The 20,048-nt window shown below is 43.1% G+C and overlaps 1 protein-coding gene across 1 annotated transcript in view; it reads right to left on the bottom strand.

Moving 5' to 3' along the window:
• The window catches only part of LCP2 (lymphocyte cytosolic protein 2), a 52,177-nt gene extending 33,468 nt beyond the window's left edge, over positions 1-18,709 (bottom strand). The window contains exons 1-3 of the mRNA XM_038772930.1: positions 18,524-18,709; positions 15,363-15,425; positions 7,689-7,735 (exon numbers count right to left, since the gene is read on the bottom strand). Coding sequence (XP_038628858.1) covers positions 7,689-7,735; positions 15,363-15,425; positions 18,524-18,601 — 188 coding nt within the window. The 5' untranslated portion in view covers positions 18,602-18,709. The remainder of the gene's footprint in view (positions 1-7,688; positions 7,736-15,362; positions 15,426-18,523) is intronic.
• Positions 18,710-20,048: the final 1,339 nt, after the last annotated feature.

The raw sequence follows: 20,048 nt of genomic DNA, 5'->3' as shown, positions 1-20,048 counted from the left end.
TTTGGTAGGCCTTTTTCTGGGGTTAATCTGAGATTAGATTGGCAATCTTGGAATGCACTGGCTAAAAGGATGTGTCCTTTACAACTAGGATGCCCACTTTACCCTCTCTCTGTGAATACTACTATGCTATACAGGAATTCTGCTTTGTGGAGGGGAAAGGGGGTCTAACCACAGAACCATAAGCATGTTAGGATAACTTGATCAGCGTGGCTTAGTGGAAAAAGCCTGGGCTTGAGAGTCAGAGGTTCTAATCCGGGCTCTGCCATTTCACAGTTGTGTGACTTTAGACAAGTCACTTCACTTCTCTGGGCCTCAGTTACCTCATCTGTATAATGGGGATTAAGACTGTGAGCTCCACATGGGTAAACCTCATTACCTTGTATCTACCCCAGCACTTAGAACAGTGCTTGGGACATAGTAACCACTTAACAAATATCATTATTATTATTATTATTAGTCATCCCTCTGGTATCTGAGCAGTGAGCCCCCGCCCCCCTCACCAGAATGGAAATTTGCTAGTGACACTCAGCTTAAAAATGCATAAACTCCTTTCACCTTGAGGACAGGTGCCTGAGGAAAAGTTACTCTTGTAAACTTTTCTACCCAAACATAACAGAAATTTTTAGATGAACCGAGTTTATCCAGGGGAAAAAACACCCATTTCAAAGATGGCCCCTGCTCACCACTCCACTACTATAATTAGATTATTATTATTATATTTGTTAAGCAGTTACTAGAGGTAAAGCACTGTTCTAAGTTCTGGGGTAGATACAAGATAATCAGTCTCTGTCATTCATTCATTCATTCAGTTGTATATATTGAGTGCTTACTGTGTGCAGAGCACTGTACTAAGTGCTTGGGAGAATGCAATATAACAATAAACAGACTCATTCCCTGCCGACAACAAGCTTACAGCCCAGAGGGGAAGACAGACATTCATTTAAATTAAAACATTACAGATATGTACATAAGTGCTGTGGGGCTGGGATTATTGTTTTTGTCTTATGCTGCCTAGTTATGTGCAACACATAGTGATGCCATGGACACAACTCTCCCAGAACACCCCACCTCCATCTGCAATCGTTCTGGTAGTGAATCTATAGTTTTCTTGGAAAATATATGAAAGCCATTTACCATTGCCTCTTTCCATGCAGTTAACTTGAGTCTCCACCCTCAACCCTCTCCCTTGCTGCTCCTGCCCAGCACAGTTGAGTTTTGACTTGTAGCAGATTGCCTTCTACTCGCTAGTCACTGCCCAAGCTAGGAATGGAATGGATATGCCTCCTTTTTACTCTCCCTCCCAAAGTCGAGACTGGTAAAGAACTGGAAACTCTTCAGGTGTGACCTGAGAGGTGGGGGCTGGGATGGGGGATGAATAAAGGGAGCAAGTCAGGGTGACGCAGAAGGGAGAGGGAGAAGAGGAAAGGAGAATTTAGTCATGGAAGGCATCTTGGAATATATGTGCCTTCAATAAGGCTTTGAAGGGGGGAGGAGATTAATTGCCTTTCGATTTGAGGAGAGAGGGCTTTACAGGCCAGCGGCAAGATGTAGCCAAGGGATCTGAGGCGAGATAGAAGAGATTGAGGTACATGAGAAGGTTGGCATTAGAGGAGCAAAGTGTGCTGGCTGGGTTGTAGTAGGGGGGTAACTAGGTGAGGTAGGAGGGAGAAAGGTCATTGAGTGCTTAGGAGTCAATTATGAGGAGTTTTTGTTTGATGCAGATGTGGATGGGCAACCACTGGAGTTTCTTGAGGAGTGGAGAAATGTGTCCTGAACGATTTGAAGAAAAATGATCCAGGCAGCAGAGTGACGTATGGACTGGAGCAGGGAGAGACAGGAGGATGATAGGTCAGCAAGGAGGCTGATAGAGTAATAAAGGTGAGATAAATAAATAAATAAATTAATTAATGATGGTATTTGTTAAGCAGTTACTATGTGCCAAGAACGGTTCTAAGCGCTGAGGTAGATACAAGGTAATCATGTTGTCCAATGTGGGGCTTGCAGTCAATCCCCATCTTACAGATGAGGTAACTGAGGCACAGAGAAGTGAAGTGACTTGCCCAAATTCATACAGCTGACAAGTGGCAGAGTCAGAATTAGAATACACAACTTCTGACTCCCAAGCCCATGCTCTTTCCACTAAGCCACAATAGGATAAGTGATTGTACTAAAGTGGTAGCAGTTTGGATGGAGAGGAAAGGAAGGACTTAGTGGTGTTATGAAGGTGGAACCGACAGAATTTAGTGATGGATTGAATATGTGAGTTGAATGAGAGAGAGGAGTCAAGGATAACCCCAAGTTTACGGGCTTCTGAGACAGGAATGATCGTGGTGCCATCTACAGTGATGGGAAAGTGATGGGGAGGACAAGGTTTGGGTGGGAAGATAAGGAGTTCTGTTTTGGACAAGTTAAGCTTGAGGTGACGGGAGGACATCCAAGTAGAGATGTCTTGAAGGCAGACGGAATTGTAAGACTACAGAGAGGGTGAATGATCAGGGCTGGAGATATAGATTTGAGTATCATCTGCATAGAGGTGGTACTTGAAGCCATGGGAATGAGTTCCACATGGGGTTCACAATCTATGTAGGAGAGATAAGCCACATGGTCTAGTGGATAAAGCATGAGCCTGGGAGTCAAAAGGACCTGGGATTTAACCCTGTCTCTGCCATTAGTCAGCTGTGTGACCTTGGGCAAGTCACTTCATTTCCTCTGTGGCTCAGTTACCTCATCTGTAAAACGGGGATTGACTGTGAGCCCTATGTGAGATGAGAACTCTGTCCTACCTGATTAGCTTGTTTCTACTCCAGTGCTTAGTACAGTTCCTGGCACATAGTAAGTTCTTGACAAATACAAAAAAAAAAAGGAGAGAGTATGGGGATGGGATGATATGCAAGATAAATGAAGATCACCCTGTTGTAGACTGGCAGCAAGAGCTTAGTTTTAAGTGGCTTTCTTGGACTCAGCCCTTCTGAGTATAACCCTGGGGCGACTAGCAAACCAAACAGTAAGAAGGTTCTGCTCTTAGGTTGAACATGAAATAGGGGTTTTAATAATGACCTAAGAAAAGGGGATTTCAGAAAGCAGCACACTTAGCAGTTTCAGCAACATAGTCAGCTGAGGTAAAGAAATTAAATTGTGCTTCAGTAAAACCCATTGTGACATTTTGGGAGGGTAACAGCTCCTACTGCTGTCTCCATTACCGTTTTGTGAATACGGAAGTCAATAAACTGAAAAATGAAGGGTCTGGGAATCTCCCAGGATGTTTACGTAGTGAGATGTATTTTCAAAGTTAGTTCAAAGCTGGTTGAAAATATTCCTTTTTAAAAGTTGTCTGTGCTAAGCAGGAAGCACTTTAAAATCACATGTAAATGGCAAATGAATGCTATCCAGCCCATGACCATTTCTCTTGGCCCACCGTGCTGATGGAGAGATTTCTCATTCTGCTCTCAGCTTTGATCTAACAAGAGAGACTCGACAGACACATAAAGAGGCATCGAAGAGGAGATGCAAACCTACACTGGTGCCTCCCCAGACTCACAGTGCTGAGGCAGGGAAGACAGAGAGGTCCCATTTTGAGCATATAGTGGTCCTGGCTGGAAGGAAACATCTGGATGATATCCTCGTTCCTGGCAAAACCACAAGTTAGACTTGCTGCTTGCTTGCATAACTGGGACTTCAATACTACCCCAGCAGCTAGACATAAGGATGGAGAGGGAATAATACTACTGATAGAGCCCTGAGTTTTTCAAATTGGGGTCATGATCAGTCGAGAGACGACTAATGCTGCCAGAGGTGTAAAAGAATTTCCGTCCCTCCAACATAGGGAGAGACAAGGAAGGTATGTTTGAGGTGCAGTGAGTGAGGGTTCCTCTCCCAGCTGTCATCATTAGCATGGTCTAGAGGAGAGAATGCAAAACTGGAGTTAGGAGACCTGGGTCCTAATCCTGACCCTGCCTCTTCCCTGCTGGGTGATTTTGGACAAGTCAGTCAATCAATCAGTGGTACTTATTGAATGCTTACTGTGTGTAGAGCACTCTACTGTTTCAGTGAGTATAAGATTTTCAGAGAAGCAGCGTGACTCAGTGGAAAGAGCACGGGTTTAGGAGTCAGAGGTCATGGGTTCTAATCCCGGCTCCGCCATATGTCTGCTGTGTGACTTTGGGCAAGTCACTTAACTTCTCTGAGCCTCATTTACCTCATCTGTAAAATCGGGTTGAAGACTGTGAGCTCCACGTGGGACAACCTGATCATCTTGTATCCCCCCAGTGCTTATAACAGTGCTTCACACATAGTGCTTAACAAATGCCATCATTATTTATTTATTATTTATTTATAATACTTTAGAGTTGGTAAACATGTTCCCTGACGTAAGCTCATTGTGGGGAGGGAATGACCCTGCTATATTGTTATATTCTACTCTCCCAAGTGCTTAGTACTGTGCTGACTGACTGAACGACTGACCACAAGGAACTTAACTTCTCTGAGTCTCCATTTTCATATCGGCACAATAGGGATTAAATACTGATCCTCTTTTCCACTTGGATGTTGAGCCCCAAGAGGGACAGGGGCTGTGTAAGATATGATATGGTTGTATATACCTTAGTGCTTGGCCTGTAGTAAGTGCTTAACAAATATTATTATTAACAGCACCTCTGCTTCCGGGTCTGTGACCATCGGTATTCAACTGTGAGAGGGCTGGCTAGAAACAGTTACTGGGGCTAGAAGGAAGGAAGAGAGGGTAGAAGTGCAGAGGGAGGAAGTGCTTGTAAGGCTGTACTGGAGGCCGTTTGTATCAACACGCACTGGAGCTGGGTAGATCGCTAGTAAATAGAGTTTTCAGGATGGCAATCCTAGCTGTACCTCGGGGGCTATAATGCTCAAATACAACACTGGACACGGAAGTCCCAGAAAGGGATCTGCAGAGCTCCAGCTCCCAGGAGATGTTTCATCGTGACATGGAAAGATGCCATTAAGAGCCATCAAGTCCGTCTCATATATTACCATCTTCCTTTCCTCCCAGTCTGTTCTCAACATATCATTCCCTGTTATTAACATTTTCACTTCCGTCACCTCACTACTCCTGGGTGAAACTATTTCTTCCACCTTCAAGAGCATGGAAATCCTGAGATGCCACCATACTTCCCTGGGAGAAGGATGAAATAAAGCACTGAGGGAGTGTGGAGTCGAGGGTGGAAATGTTTGAAAAAGGCAGGGCAGCAGAAGTTCCTTTAATTGGGGCATACCAGTTAGAAATGATGAAACCTTTCAGTTAAAAGGAAGGATGGATGTGATAGCATTTTTTTCTAGTTCTGATGTTAAATTCTTCCTTGTGCTTCAAATAAGCCAGACTTACTCACTCAAACAAAAATTAGAACATGCCAAGTGAGGAAAAAAGACAATTGTAATCATTTTTATGTCCACTCTTGTCCACCTTCTATACCTGAACCACACCACCGGGGTGTTCTGGGGGGATGAGAAGCCTGAGGCTGGGAAGAACGAGAGTTTTATTTTCTACTTCTGCTGCTGCTGAACTGTTGAATTTTGCTGCTGTTTTCCCCCAATGGATCTATCTTCCTCTCTCAGTCTTAGACTGTGAACCAGACTCTTGTGGGTCAGAGATGGTATGTGCCTCAGTGACTTTTTGTTCTTAATTAGCCACAAGATTTCTTTTTCATTTGAGTTCTCCCTCATTAACCAACTTGCTGGAGCAATCTTTCCTCTTCTCACCTTTGTAATTACCATGGAGGCACAAAGGAGGCCATCATTAAGCTATTTGTTCATTTTTAAAGAAACACAATCATACATTCAAACAACCACATTCTATGAAGAGCTGAAAATGGAAAGACGCCTTTGTGCCTTCATCAGACACCTTCTGTAACCATAATGAGGAGACAAAATGAGGGCCAGGGTTCATGACTCAAAGGAGAGGGGTCTGAAAGTTCAAAATGAATGTTCCATTTTCTTCAGAGCCAGAAGCTGTGGCCAATTGGATAGAACCCAGATACTCTGCTCACCAATCACAATGTAAGGTCGTTGGGTCCCCCTTTGACAAAAGTGCACACACACAGACACACACACACACAGACACACACACACACACACACACACACACACACACTTACTACAGGACCCCCAAATATACTGTTGTCTGATTAATCTATCATATTTATTGAGCACTTACTGCATGCAGAGCACTGTAGTATTATATTATTACAGAGTTAGTGATCACGGTCTCTGCCCACAACAGGCTTACAGTCTAGTGGAATTAATCAGGAAGAGTTTGTGGGGGGCCTGAAATACCCAGATAGCAATAGCAAGCCAAAGTATAGCTTTCTCATGACAACTATCCAGATAATTTTCATGTAAAGACAAGTGCTCAGAGAAGCAGCATGGCCTAATGAATAGAGCATGGGTCTGGAGCCAGAAGAACCTGGGTTCTAATCCCAGCTCTGCCACTTTTCTCCTATGTGACCTTGTGCATGTCACTTTACTTCTCTGTGCCTCAGTTACCTCATCCATAAAATGGGAATTAAGACTGTGAGCTCCATGGGGGACATGGACCATGTCCAACCCAATTAGCATGGATCTACCCCTGTACTTAGAACAGTGCCTGCCACATAATAAGCACATAACAAATACCATTAAGAAAAAGCAAAAACAAAAAAGTGCCTTTTCATTCTCAATGCAAAAGTTTGTTGGTCTCTTCATTACCAAGAAGCCACCTTCTCCAAAATGTGTCCCCCATTGACCTCTGCACAGAAGAGGCCCCAAGGCATATTAAGCTACATAGCATGGCGATCTATGCCACAAAAAGCTTTATGTTTCATTGATTTAGTAAGGATAAAAGTCATGCCATACTGGTCCAGACAAATGTTCCTATCAGCCCAGTGGCTGCAAGGATTCTTGGAGGAAACTTATGATTGCCTCCTTGATATCCACACTAATAGCAATGTTCCTAACTTTCCCTTTCCTAGTTCATTACAAAATCTAACAGAGTGGTGTTCCTTGAGAAGAAATCATCATCTTGTCATCTCCTGCCATCCAGGGCTCTCTGGAGCCAGTTCCCTCCTTAGGTCTCTTTGCTCCTTAGGTTTCAGCCAGGATGGACTCTAAAAGTTCTGGGCTTTTGTTTTTTCTTTCCCTAGGCATAAAGCAATGTCTAGACCAATGTATATGTTTTCTTCTTGACATTTGCAGCTGCACAAGAGCAATCAGAAAAGTTAGGCCTGAAAACTTGGATTCCTTGATTACCAGCACCTAGCAGATGGCCCTAAATTCCAGAATTTTTCTCAGTCCTGGCTGCTTTTCCTGCTCTGGCAATAATGCCTAACTTGTTTAATTCCCATCCACACCTGCACACCTGCAATGAGAATACTGGCTCCCTTTGCCCACAGTATGAGTTAGCACTGTTATCGACAGGAAGAGGAAAGAAGAAAAAGATCAGATTTAAAATTTTTTAGTGAAATCGGGGAAGGTCCTGGTCACATTAGAGCCCCTTATCTTCCTGTCAATTCATAACTTCTCATTCATCTCCCTTTCTCCTCATCACTCACTCAGCTAATGTCTAATTCAACTCCTGGACATTCACGGGCCACATGGCTACTCCCTTCTTCCTTTCTCTAACAGGTCGCTCCAATTGTAAGCTGTCAGAACCTCTGGCCACCCCAGCTTTAGCGTGATATACTCACGGCACTCGGAGCTTGGGAAACTTCTGAATGTCATTGTCAGACAGGCTCTGAAACAAAGCATATACAAAACATGAGGACTTAATGTCATTCACTTGCCTAAACATTCATTCATTCAATCAATCATATTTTTTGAGTGCTTACTGTGTGCAGAGCCCTGTACTAAGCACTTGGAAAGTACAATTCAGCAATAAAGAGAGACAATCCCTACCCACACCGGGCTTAATATCTCTTGGTATACGGCCTCCCTCAGATCCGAAATCCTAAGCAGGCTCAGACTAAGCTCTTCTAAATGGAAAACAGTGTCAGGAGCAAAGGACTGCGGTAATTTTTTTATGTCTGTATTGAGTTCAGATTCCTGATACAATGAATTTGTCTGATTAAACAAAAAATGAATGCTACCATGTTTAATATGATCATAGTTATTGGGGGAGGGGAAGAGGGATATCTTACTCTGATGTCTGAGCCCCACTCTGACTTGTCATTTAACCTTTTCATCCTAACCCATCCAGGTGGATCTACTGAGAGAAGATTCCTGACATTCTGATTGTTTCTTGTCAATGGGGCAAGTGGTCACTTGTCCCCTTATCTAAGGTAAGTATGCAGTTAGGTGGAAAGAAATGCAGATTTAGTAGGTGGCCTAGTGGAAAGAGCACGGGTCTGGGAATCAGGAAACCTGGGCCCAATCACTACTCTGCCACTGGCCTACTTTATGACCCTGTGAAAGTCACTTAAACTATCTGTGCTTCAGTTATCTCACGTGTAAAATGGGGAGAAGATCCCTGATCTTCTACTTTTTAAAAGTTTGAACCCCACATAGGATAAGGACTGTGGTAGATCTACTCCAGTGGTCAGTTCAGTGTTTGGTGCCAGGTTAAGTGCTGAATAAATATTATTGTTATTATTATTATCTTTAGGTCCAGCATATTCCTTTTTTAACAGTTTGGGAGGACTGGGAAAAAGAAGACACCCAACTCTCCCGGCTGGGAAATGCTCCCCTCTCCATACTTGTACAGCTGTATCAGCTGAAAGCTCTTTAAAGGTGCACTACCACATTGTTCTGTTCCAAACATTCCCCAGTGCAGCCCAGAAATGGTTTCATTTCAGCTAACCATCATTGTGGATCATGGTTTGTGTTTCAATACAGCTCAAAGTCACTGTGGAGCTTTTCTTCAGCCTGCAGTCTTTGCTCCTCCCCCAAACACCTTGCTTTTCACTCTTATGTCTCAGACCCCTTATTCATGCCATTCCCCCTACCTGGAACTCCCTTGTGTATCATGTGTACCAGATACTATCCCTGGCTCTGCCTCTTGCCTGCTCTGTGACTGTAGGCAAATCTCTTATTCTCTCTGTTCCTCAGTTTTCTCAGTTACAAAATGGGGATAGAATTCATAGACTCCCTCTCTCTTAGACTGGGAGCCCTATATGGGACAGGGACTGTGTCCAATCTGATTGCCTTGTATTTACCCCAGTGCTTGGTATTGAATATTCATTCATTCAGGCAATCATATTTATTGAGCAGTTACTGTGTGCAGAGCACTGTACTAAGCATTTGGGAGAGTACGATACAACAACAAACAGACACATTCCCTGCCCACAACAAGCTTACAGTATAGAGGTGGAGAGACAGATATTCATATAAATAAATTACAGATATGTACATAAGTGCTGTGGGGCTGGGACAGAGGGAGAACAAAGGGAGTAAGTCAGGGCGATGCAGAAGGGAATGGGAGAAGAGGAAAGGGGGGCTTAGTCTGGGAAGTCCTCTTGGAGGAGAAGTGTTTTCAACAAAGCCTTGAAGGTGGGGAGTATAATTGTCTGTCGGGTCTGAGGAGAAAGGGATTTCAAGGCCAGAGGCAGGATATGGGCTTGGTGTCAGTAGCGAGATAGGTAAGATCAAGGCACAGTGAGAAGGCTAGTACTAGGGGAGTGCAGTGTGCAGGCTGGGTTGCAGAAGGAGATAACAAGGTGAGGTAGGAGATGGCAAGGTGATGGAGTGTTTTGAAGCCAATGGTGAGGGGTTTTTATTAAATGCAGAGGTGGATGGGCAACACTGGAATTTTTTGAAGAGTGGGGTGACATGTCCTGAACGTTTTTGTAGAAAATGATCTGGACAGCAGAGTGAAATATGGACTGGAGTGGGGAGAGACAGGAGGCTGGGAGGTCAGCAAGGAGGCCGATGCAGTAATCCAGAACAGATAGGATGAGTGATTGTATTAATGTGGTAGTAATGCGAATGTAGAGGAAAGGGTGGATTTAGTGATGGATTGACTATGTGGGTTACAGACTTGTGAGACAGGAAGGATGGTGGTGCCATCTAAAGGGATGGGAAAGTGAAGGGGCAGACAGGGTTTGGGTGGGAAGATAAGGAGCTCTGTTTTGGAGATGTTAACTTTGAGGTGATGGGAGGATATCCAAGTGGAGATGTCTTGATGGCAGGTGGAAATGCAAGCCTGGAGATAGGAAGAGAGTTCAGGGCTGGAGATGTAGATTTGGGTATCATCCACATAGAGGTGGTAGTTGAAGCCATGGGAGTGAATGAGCTCTCCAAGGGAGTGGGTGTAGATGGAGAATAGAAGAGGACCTAGAACTGAACCTTGAGGGACGGGACCACCCCCTCACAGTTAGGGGATGGGAGGCAGAGGAGGAGCCCATGAAGGAGACTGAGAGTGAACAGCCAGAGAGGTAAGAGGAGAACCAGTAAAGGACAGAGTGAAGTCAAGGTACCACCATTATTGTGGCTCCAGCTCTCCCCATCTTTGAAGCCCTCCTGAAACCCATAACCACCAGGAAGTCTTCCCTGATTTATTCTCACCATCCCATGTTGGGTCAACCCAATAACCTTAGCATTTATGTAGCATTTATCCATCCTCAACACTTATGCTATATTAATTAATGATTACTATTGTGGTATTTGTTAAACCCTTAGTTTGTATCGAGCTCTAGACTGTAAGCTCATTGTGGGTAGAGAATGTGTCTGTTATATTGTTATAACATACTCTCCTAGTGCTTAGTAAAGTGCTCTGCACACAATAAGGGCTCGATAAATATGATTGACTAACTGAAACCCTGTGATGTGTTGTGTTAGATTCAATACAAGCAATATAATCAGATCAGACACAGTCCCTGTTCCACGTGGAGCTAACAGTCTAAGGAGGTAGAAGAACAGATGCTTAAATCTTGTTTTACAGATGAGGAAACTGAGCTACAGAGCAGTTAAGGGAGTAGCTTAAAGTCACACAGCAGGCACGTGGTAGAGCAGAGGTTAGAACTCAGATCTCCAGAATCCCAGTCTTGTGTTTTTTCCACTAGGTCATATTGTTCTAATAGAATATAATTAATCTATGTTTTTTTAATGTTATTTGTTAAGTGCTTACTGTGTGAAAAACACTGTTCTAAGCACTGGGGTAGATATAAGTTAATTAGGTTGGACACAGTCCCTGTCCCTCATGGGGCTCAAAGTCTAAGTAGGAGGGAGAACATGTATGCTGTTTATTCACTTATACATGTAGGTCATCTTCCATTTTTTGTATTACCAATTAAATCCTTGTTCTTGCTCCCACTATGTGCCAATACTTGGTGTCTGCTTCATTCTCCCATTAAATTGTAAGCTACTTGAGGATGGGACTATCTCCACGGTCCTGCCCTGAAACCCCAGATTATTTCTTCTGCAACATAAGCCAAACTCCCCATGTCCCAGCTTCACACCCCACTCCAGAACTCTGTTTAGTAGGTAAGGGGGATTTTTATTACTCTCTCCTTCCATAAATTCCAAAGGTTGTTGCAGGAATCAGGTCTGTATTTTCTAGAACCACTTAACTCATTTAATTAAAACAATCAGTGGTATTCATTGAGTGTTTTCTCTGTGCCAAGCACTGTACTAAGCACTTGGGAGAGTATAATAGAGGTAGTAGACATATTCTCTACCCTCAAGGAGGGCAGCTGTTGATCTTTCAGAGTTTCTTTCCCCTCGGTGTGGGGCTATCTCTTTCCTCCCATATAGATTCTGTCCCAGTTAGAACACATAGAGCTTAACACACTTAACCGGCCAGTCCAACAGTGGAAAGAGAAAAAAGGCACTGCTCATGAGCTTAGTTGAGGGTACTAGATCCAATGGGTGCTTAATGAATACTACAACTTGTACTACTACTACTACTACTATTTCCATCTTCCAACTCATCATTTTCAGTGGAAATTAATAATAATAGTGTTTGCTAGTGCCTAGTCTTCTATTTAGCACTGAGGTAGGTACAAGATTATCAGGTCAGACACAGTTCCTGTCCCACAAGGAACTCACTGTCTAAGAGGGAGAGAGAACAGGTATTTGATCCTCCTTTTACTGAGGAGGAAACTGAGGGACAGAGAGGTTAATGCTACAGTCACAGAGCAGGCAAGCAGAAGATCCGAGATGAGAACTCAGGTCGCCCGACTCCTAGGTCTGAGATTTTTCCAACTAGGCCAAACTGCTTCTTTAAGCAAGCAGACAGCTATTAGGTGCAAATGCTATGCAGAGCAGCTAATAGCAGTAGCCAATAATGTGGGGCTGATTCTGGCTGACGGCATTGTCGCAGGCAAAATGCTGAAGCTCTGTGTAACTGATTCTGGCCCATGTGGGGCTGCTGAGCATGTGTGAAGCAGATATGAGCCCATGGAAATCTTGTCTTAAGCTGAGAGACGATTTGGCCTTTTGAGGATCCTGGGTCAAGATGGGAAATGAGCAAGAGTGTCTGCATCACTAATTCATTCAATCGTATTTACTGAGCACTTACTGTGTGCAGAGCACTGTACTAAGCACTCGGGAAAATACAATACAACAATGAACAGTGACATTCCCTGCCCACAAAGAGCTCACAGTCTAGAGTGGGGTAGAGAGACATGTCAGTAGTGGTATTTGGTAAGTGATTAAGACGGTAGGCCAGAATAGAGCAAGAGGGTGAAAGAGAGAAGTCTGCAGGTACTACAGAGATGCTATCAAGAGAGCACAAATGGCCTCAAATCTACTCTTCCATCATAACTCCATGGAGATCCTTTATGGAGAGAGGGAGAGAGAGAGAGAGAAAAAGAGAGAGAGAGAGAAAGAGAGACACTGCACTTGGGGACCTTGCAGGTCGGGTTGGCCAGCAAGAGCCCAGATGTGGGCATGGGGTAGGGACGGGTTAGGTCAGCCGGTACTGCACCAAATGAACGAAGATGACTTCGCCACCAACATCCCCATGAAGATGTCTGGGGAAAGGTAGCTGCCTTGTTGCTTTCTCTTATTTTCCTTCTCCTTCCTCCTCCTAGCCCCGCACTCCCTCCTCCCTTTCCCTTCATCCTTGACCATGAGCAGCCCCACTTTACTCCCATGGGAGGATGGTAGGGTGGGCAAAATGAAGAGAGTGGTCCTATAAATCAATCAATCAAGATTTTTTTAAGTACTCACTATGTGCCAGGCACTGTACTAAGCACTGGGGAAGATACAAGCTAATCAAGTTAGACACAATCCATGGAGTTCAGTCTTAATCCCCATTCTACTGATGAGCTAACTGAGGTCCAGAGAAGTTGAGCGACTCGCCCAAGGTCATGCAGCAGACAAGTGGCAAAGACAAGTGATTGATGATTGATTGATTCTGAAGATGCAGGGTTGGCTGTGGGGGGTCGGGGTGCTGCTATATACATCTGATAGCGGCAGCATAGTTGTGGACCACATTGGGTAAGGAAATGTTTTTTCATGTTCAAGGCAAGTATGGGTGGCTGACCCAAGGGTGCAGGGAGAGGACAAATTCTAGATATTTTACCCTTACCGGTCTCTAGACAGAGCACCCAAGAGGACTGGGTGTAAGGACCCCAAAAGAACAAAAACAACTCCTTTAGGGGAAAGAGCACGGGCTTGGGAGTCAGAGGTTGTGAGTTCTAATCCCGGCTCTGCCACTTATCTGCTGTGTGACCTTGGGCGAGTCACTTAACTTCTCTGTGCCTCAGTTACCTCATCTTTAAAATGGGGAATAAGACTGTGAGCTGCACGTGGGACAACCTGATTACCTTGCATCTACCCCAGTGCTTAGAACAGTGCTCGGCACATAGTAAGTGCTTAACAAATACTATCATTATTACTATTCTGCTTCCCACACGAACTTGCATAGACAGAAAATATCAGCAGGTTCTTGAGCAGTTTGGAGAAATCCATCTTAATGTATTACTTCGGGGAAAATTAAGGATGGAGATGGAAAAGTTATGAATGGAAAACTAGCAGTTCTCCCAGTGCTACTCAATCCCTCCAAGAGGTTGGTGAGTTGAGGAATAAGGAGGTGTGAAAAATGGAAGCTCCCATTGAATATTTCCAGCTGCCTCTGGCACACATAGCTTGGGACTCTCCCAACAGGCCTTGGAGGCAACCCCCGGCTCAAATTAAACCCTGCTACCATTCAATCATATTCATTGAGCTCTTACTATGTGCAAAGCACTGTACTGAGGGCTTGCACTGTACTAAGCACTTAACCAACTTACAAATTTAGCAAGTATGTGGAGATGAATCATGGGGCTAACTGTGGACATTTCCCAGATAACACGGGGCTAAAATACATTTTGCATCCATGTGATTGATGCCACCTACAATATCTGTGTAATTCAGGCCAAATAAGTGTTTCAGACTTATATCAACTAGATCATTTGCGGTTCTTTCGGCAGTTCTTTTAGACTCCGCGGACAGCTTCTGAGACCGTGAGATTCGCAACTGCTGCAAGTGGAACATTTTATGCCAGACAGGACAGTGTGATGGAGATCAAACGAGAAGATGAGAGCGGAGAGAAGACAAGGTGAGGTGCAACCTACACTATCAGATCAACTAGGGAACTGGCCCTGCTTGGGGAAGGTCTGATTAGACTGAATTGGGGTTTGTGTGGGTTCTGGGGAAGTTAATGGCGAAGCTGCATGCACATGAGTCCACCAAGCTGCCTCCCCCAGGCTGTTTCCTGGGTGCTGAAGACTCTGGGCTCCATTTTGTCTCTCGTCTGCCAAACTTAATCCGAGCTGAAGTATCCTGTTCGATCAGTCAGTGGTATTTATTTACTGAATGTTAAGTAGGTGCTGTTCTTGGGAGAGCATAACAGAAGTAAGGAACTTCTGCTCTGCCCTCAAGGAGCTTACAATCTTATGGAGTTATTCTGGCAGGTTTCATATTTGTCAGTAAATAACTCACACCGGCTAGGTTACCTACACTGCATAGCAAGGCAGGAGTCTTCAAAAGTAAGAAACTGGCCCTTTAGGGATCCAGTTTCTGGAACTCACATGTTGGCCTGCACTGCACTAAAGGCATACAGCTCAGTACTCAATAAAATAAATAAGTATATAAATACACAAATAAATAAATAAATACATATATTCAGAAATCCCCCTCTATACTGAAAGCTTGTTGTGGGCAAGGAATATGTCCCCTAACTCTGTTATATTGTATTTTCCCAAGTGCTTAGTACAGTGATCTACACATGGTAAACATTCAATAAATATGACTAAATGATTGATTATCTGTAGAATAATGTTTTCAAATTACAAAGTCAAAATTAAAGCCACCAGCAGCAGCAGTAGTGTCCCAAGCAGTGCTTAGTACGGTGCCTGACACATAGTAAGCACTTAACAAATACCATTATTATTATAATTATATTATTATTAAGGAACAGATTTTTTCCAAGAAATGCTTACCAAAAATCTCTGTCCATCAATGTGGAACTTTCTGACTGCTTTCTCACAGTCCTTGTAGTTCAGCTGAAAGCACAAAAGAAAGAAGCTTTCATTAGAGTACAGTGGCCATCTCCTTGCTTGACTGGTGATTTCTGAGGATACTGTGGGTTTGGGCTTCCCTTTCAGGCCCCCTTACCTCCCCCACTCCCCCACATATTTCTCACCAACTGTGTTCCTCAGTTCACTATCTCTCCTATGTATTCTAAAACAGATGCATGTCACTTTGGGTGGTGGCATCCAGGAGTAAAACATGCCGAAGTCATATGATAATTTGTTAATGTTGTTAAATTATTTCTCCATTAATAACTAAACTTCAATTATATTCAGTTCATCTCTTCTCTTTTGTTTTTTTGACTGATTCTTAGCAATATCTGAAAATGATGATTTGTGAAAATGAAAAAATCAATCTTGAACACATATGTCCATCCCTTCCAAGTCTTAGAAAGAAATTGCAGTCAATACCTACCCACTTCTTCCCTTCTTAAAGAAAAACGAGGTGCTCTTGTGCTTAGAAACGCATTTTAGATGAACGGGCCTACAGCTGGGTCTATAGGGAGGGAGGGTGCCCTGGAGATTGGATTATGAGAAGTCAAGATTTCTTTATACATTTTGCTCCAGCAGACTGCCAACCACCATCTCCTGGGAAAGAAGCTTGTCAGATACATGACTGTTCAGCCTCTCTTCCAGGTGAACAGTTAATTGATCTCCTCCTAGATATTTGGAAACCTGGACTTGTGTGGAGACATCTCTGAGGATGGGCCATGCCAAATATTTCAACAGAATATGCCACTTCTCCTTCAGAGCCTTTCAGATCTGTTTCCACCCACCCCTTACTGATCTGTGGAACAGCCTAGCCCAGAAAGATGGGCCTTTCTTTTCCCCTTAGCAATCTCCAGGGAGATTCCACGGCCTCTCCAGGTTTCCTGTTCCCTGGAGCCACTCCCCTGACTATCAGAAAGAGTTCCCAATAGCAGGACCATCTTCTTAGGGGATAACCTCTGGGGCTAATGGGCTTTCACTTGTGGACTGACTCTTCACCATCTTTGCCCAGTGTGATTTTTGGCAACTGACACTCGGCAGATTAAAACCAAGCTCTTAAACCTTCAGAAACTTCCATTTCTATTTATTTTCTATTAATTTGCCATTAGCAGAGATGAAATACAGTTGGTCTCCATCTTTTGTAAAAACGCATATAATGCATTTGAAGACCTGTTGTCTCCTCTTATCTTTTCTACCTTAGATTAAGTAATCACTAATTCCTTTCATCTTTTTCTTCTCAGTCTCCTTTTGTTGTTTCCTTTTTCTCTCCATGTCTTCTGGGATTGGAGTTACCTCTCTCCATTCCCTCCATTTCTTCCTATTTAGAGTCACTCTCATTTTGTCTTCATTTTGTTCTCTTTTACTTCCTGTTCCTTCAACTTTAACTTAAGGTGTTTTGCTTGACTTTGTTGTTAGCCATTAAAAAATCTAAATTGATTCAATGCTCATTCCATTGACATGACGATAACATTTTAATTGCTTTACTAAAATAACTTTTCCTGTGACAGGCCTTTGATTTCATCTCTAAATCCATCTTCTCTTATTGTATTTATTCTAGTTCTCCAGCTAACTACCTAAGGTATCTAATTTCTATGGCTGTTATCCTGGTTCTGTATTCATATTCTCATTTTCCTTTTATCACTTTAACAGTACTTTATCCCAAATCATGTTATCATGCCAACTAGATATCCTCTTACTTGTAACTAATGTTTAAAAATAATTTACAAAATACCGAGCACCATCTTTTTAAATGGTATTTTAAGCACTATGTGCCAGGCACTGTACTAAGCGCTGGAGTGGATACAAGCTAATCAGTTTGGACACAGCTCATTCATTCAGTCATATTTATTAAGTGTTTACTGAGTGCAGAGCACTGTACTAAGTGATTGGGAAAGTACAATACAACAATAAACTGCATTCCCTGCCCATGACAAGCTCACAGTTTCATGTCCCACATAAGCCTCACCGTCTTAATCCCCATTTTACAGATGAGGTAACTGAGGCACAAACAAGTTAAATGACTTGCCCAAGGTCACATAGCAGATGAGTAGTAGAGTCAGGATTAGAACCCAGGTCTGCTTATTCTCAGACTCATGTTCTTTCCACTTGTCCAGGCTGATCCATTCTAAATGCTAAATAACCAGTATTTTCAAGAAGAAAAGGGAAGAAACTGAAATGAAAAGTCCAAAGTGTGGTCTGTCTTGTTCCTTTCCCCGCCCCTCTCCACAATGGCTCCCACCTTTACCCTGGTTGTTCCAATCCTGACTCATGAAGTTTATTTCTTCACTTTTTATTCCTCATTCAAATGGAGAGAGAAGGGATGTTGCCTAAGACCGGGGATCAGGAAGTCATCTGGAGCTGTCAAAGACTATAGCCGCTGATATGTTTCTCATATTTTTGAGAATTTTTGAGGAGGTGGATGTGAATTAACTGGATTCAACCCATTTTCCTTCTGATCCTGATGATGTTTGACCTGGGGGGCACACTGGACTGTGGCATCCACCAACATTGAGGTAGACCCAGGATTCATTCAATTGTAATTATTGAGAGCTTACTGTGTGCAGAGCACTGTACTAAGCGCTTGGGAGAGTATAGTAGAACAATAAACAGACCCAGGGTTCAGTTGTGAGTCCTTGCCCTTCTCTCTTTATTGAACACAAGCATTTAGCAATCCCAGCAGGCTTTGTCTAGAGAGGAACACAGTCCCTGGAGTCCCTGCACACTGTGTCTTACATTCAAAATGAACTTTTTCATGTTTTGGGTCATTAGCCTTTAGAATTTCAATTAAATCTTCCCTGTCACCTAAGGGCTAAGGAAACCTCACTGTGATCTTAACATGGAGAAAGAATCAGAAACAGCAACCTGAACAATAAATGAGAACACCATTTTTCAGAGTCTATCACTCACCCCTTACAAGAAATGCCATGGGGAAGAGCCCCTCTACTGAAGTAATCTACGGAACCCAACCGAGCTTGTTCCTGTTTCTTGATTATCCTATCCAGTGTAAAACAGTAAATTCAGTTTGATGAATTGTCCTAGTCATCGTGCAAAACCACATGGAGCAAAAGTGGGGAGACACTCACCTTCTTAAAATAGTCAGCGAGATCGTCAGGGTCCCAGCCCAGCACCTCTGTCCGAAAGGGAACGTTCCGTAAAGCCATTTCGGTTTTTGTTTGCAGAGCAGAGGGAAAATCATTCACAACAGATCAGCAGAACATCCTTGAGCTGGGCTGCGACACCGAAGTTTGAGGAGAGAGCTGCTTTCTGATCCAGTGAAGACTTACACTACACTGCTCTCATTAAAATTTTCTACCTCAATGTTATCCTGGAGCAGTATCCCAGAAAGCAACTGCTTCCTCTACACGCAAATACGGTCTCTTCTCAGAAAACTACTCAGCTAGTTTCCTTTACCACTTCCTCTGCTCAAGTCTAAATAAGTAAACAAGGAAGCTCCATTCTATGAGTTTGAATTATAGAGCACAGCTTCCAAATTTTTGCTGGTGATTCCTATAGACCCTAATCCTGTGTGGATTATGGATTCTGTTCAGTTAATTTTGATAATAATCACATTATAATATAATAATAATAATAGGGAAGCAGTGTGGCCTAGTGAATAGAGCACAGGCCTGGGAGTCAGAAGAACCTGGGTTCTAATCCTGACTCTGCCCCTTGTCTGCCGTGTGACCTTGGGCAAGGCACTTAGCTTCTCTGGGCCTCAGTTACCTCATCTGTAAAATGGGGATTAAGACTTTGAGCCTACGTAGGACAGAGATGGTGTCCACCTTGATTATCTTCTATCTACCCAAGTCCTTGGTGTAGTGCCTGGAATGTAGTAAGAGCTTAACAAATCCCATTAAAATATGAAGAAAGAAATAAGTAGCTCTCATGATCACAGCACCACTTTAAGTCCAGGAGACGTTGCAGAAAAGCTAAAAGACATGATCGCTGCCCTTTGGCGACTCACAATCTCATGGCACAAGTCAAAAACAACGACTATTTAGAATTACAATCAAATTGAACCTCCACAGGATGGAGCATAGACTGTGAGCCCGTTGTTGGGTAGGGATTGTCTCTGTTGCCGAATTGTACTGTCCAAGCACTTAGTACAGTGCCCTGCACACAGTAAGCACTCAATAAATATGCTTGAATGAATGAATGAGTAAATGCTGAGAAGGGCACAAAGGATGACCAAATGGTCCACATTCTTTAATCTGAATAGACGCTGTCCTGTGGAGATTTAATTTTGATTATAATTGTAAATGATTTTTAAACAAAGCCCAGGCACATGTGCATGTTCACCTATATTTACAGACACCTATCCACATCTATTTGCACACCCATTCAACTGATTACAGTTGGTGAAAAACATAAGGACCAAACAAATATCAATTTGATACTTATCAAAATTTGGATGACTTTCCTTTTCAGGACTAATTTGTTTTCTTGAGTTTTTTTGTTCGTTAAGGGGAGCAATTTAGCCCCATTAGCTTGCACTTTCTTTCATACATATTTACAAGCGTCAGAAGAGATTTCTTTACAATCTCCGTCCATTTTAATCTCCTGCACAAGATTCTTCATGTTGTGGTGGAACTCCCTTCCATTTTTCCT

This window comes from Tachyglossus aculeatus, chromosome X1 (genome assembly GCF_015852505.1).
Source record: "Tachyglossus aculeatus isolate mTacAcu1 chromosome X1, mTacAcu1.pri, whole genome shotgun sequence".
In the NCBI taxonomy this organism is placed as follows: domain Eukaryota; kingdom Metazoa; phylum Chordata; class Mammalia; order Monotremata; family Tachyglossidae; genus Tachyglossus; species Tachyglossus aculeatus.
This window is presented reverse-complemented; position numbering and strand designations above follow the sequence as displayed.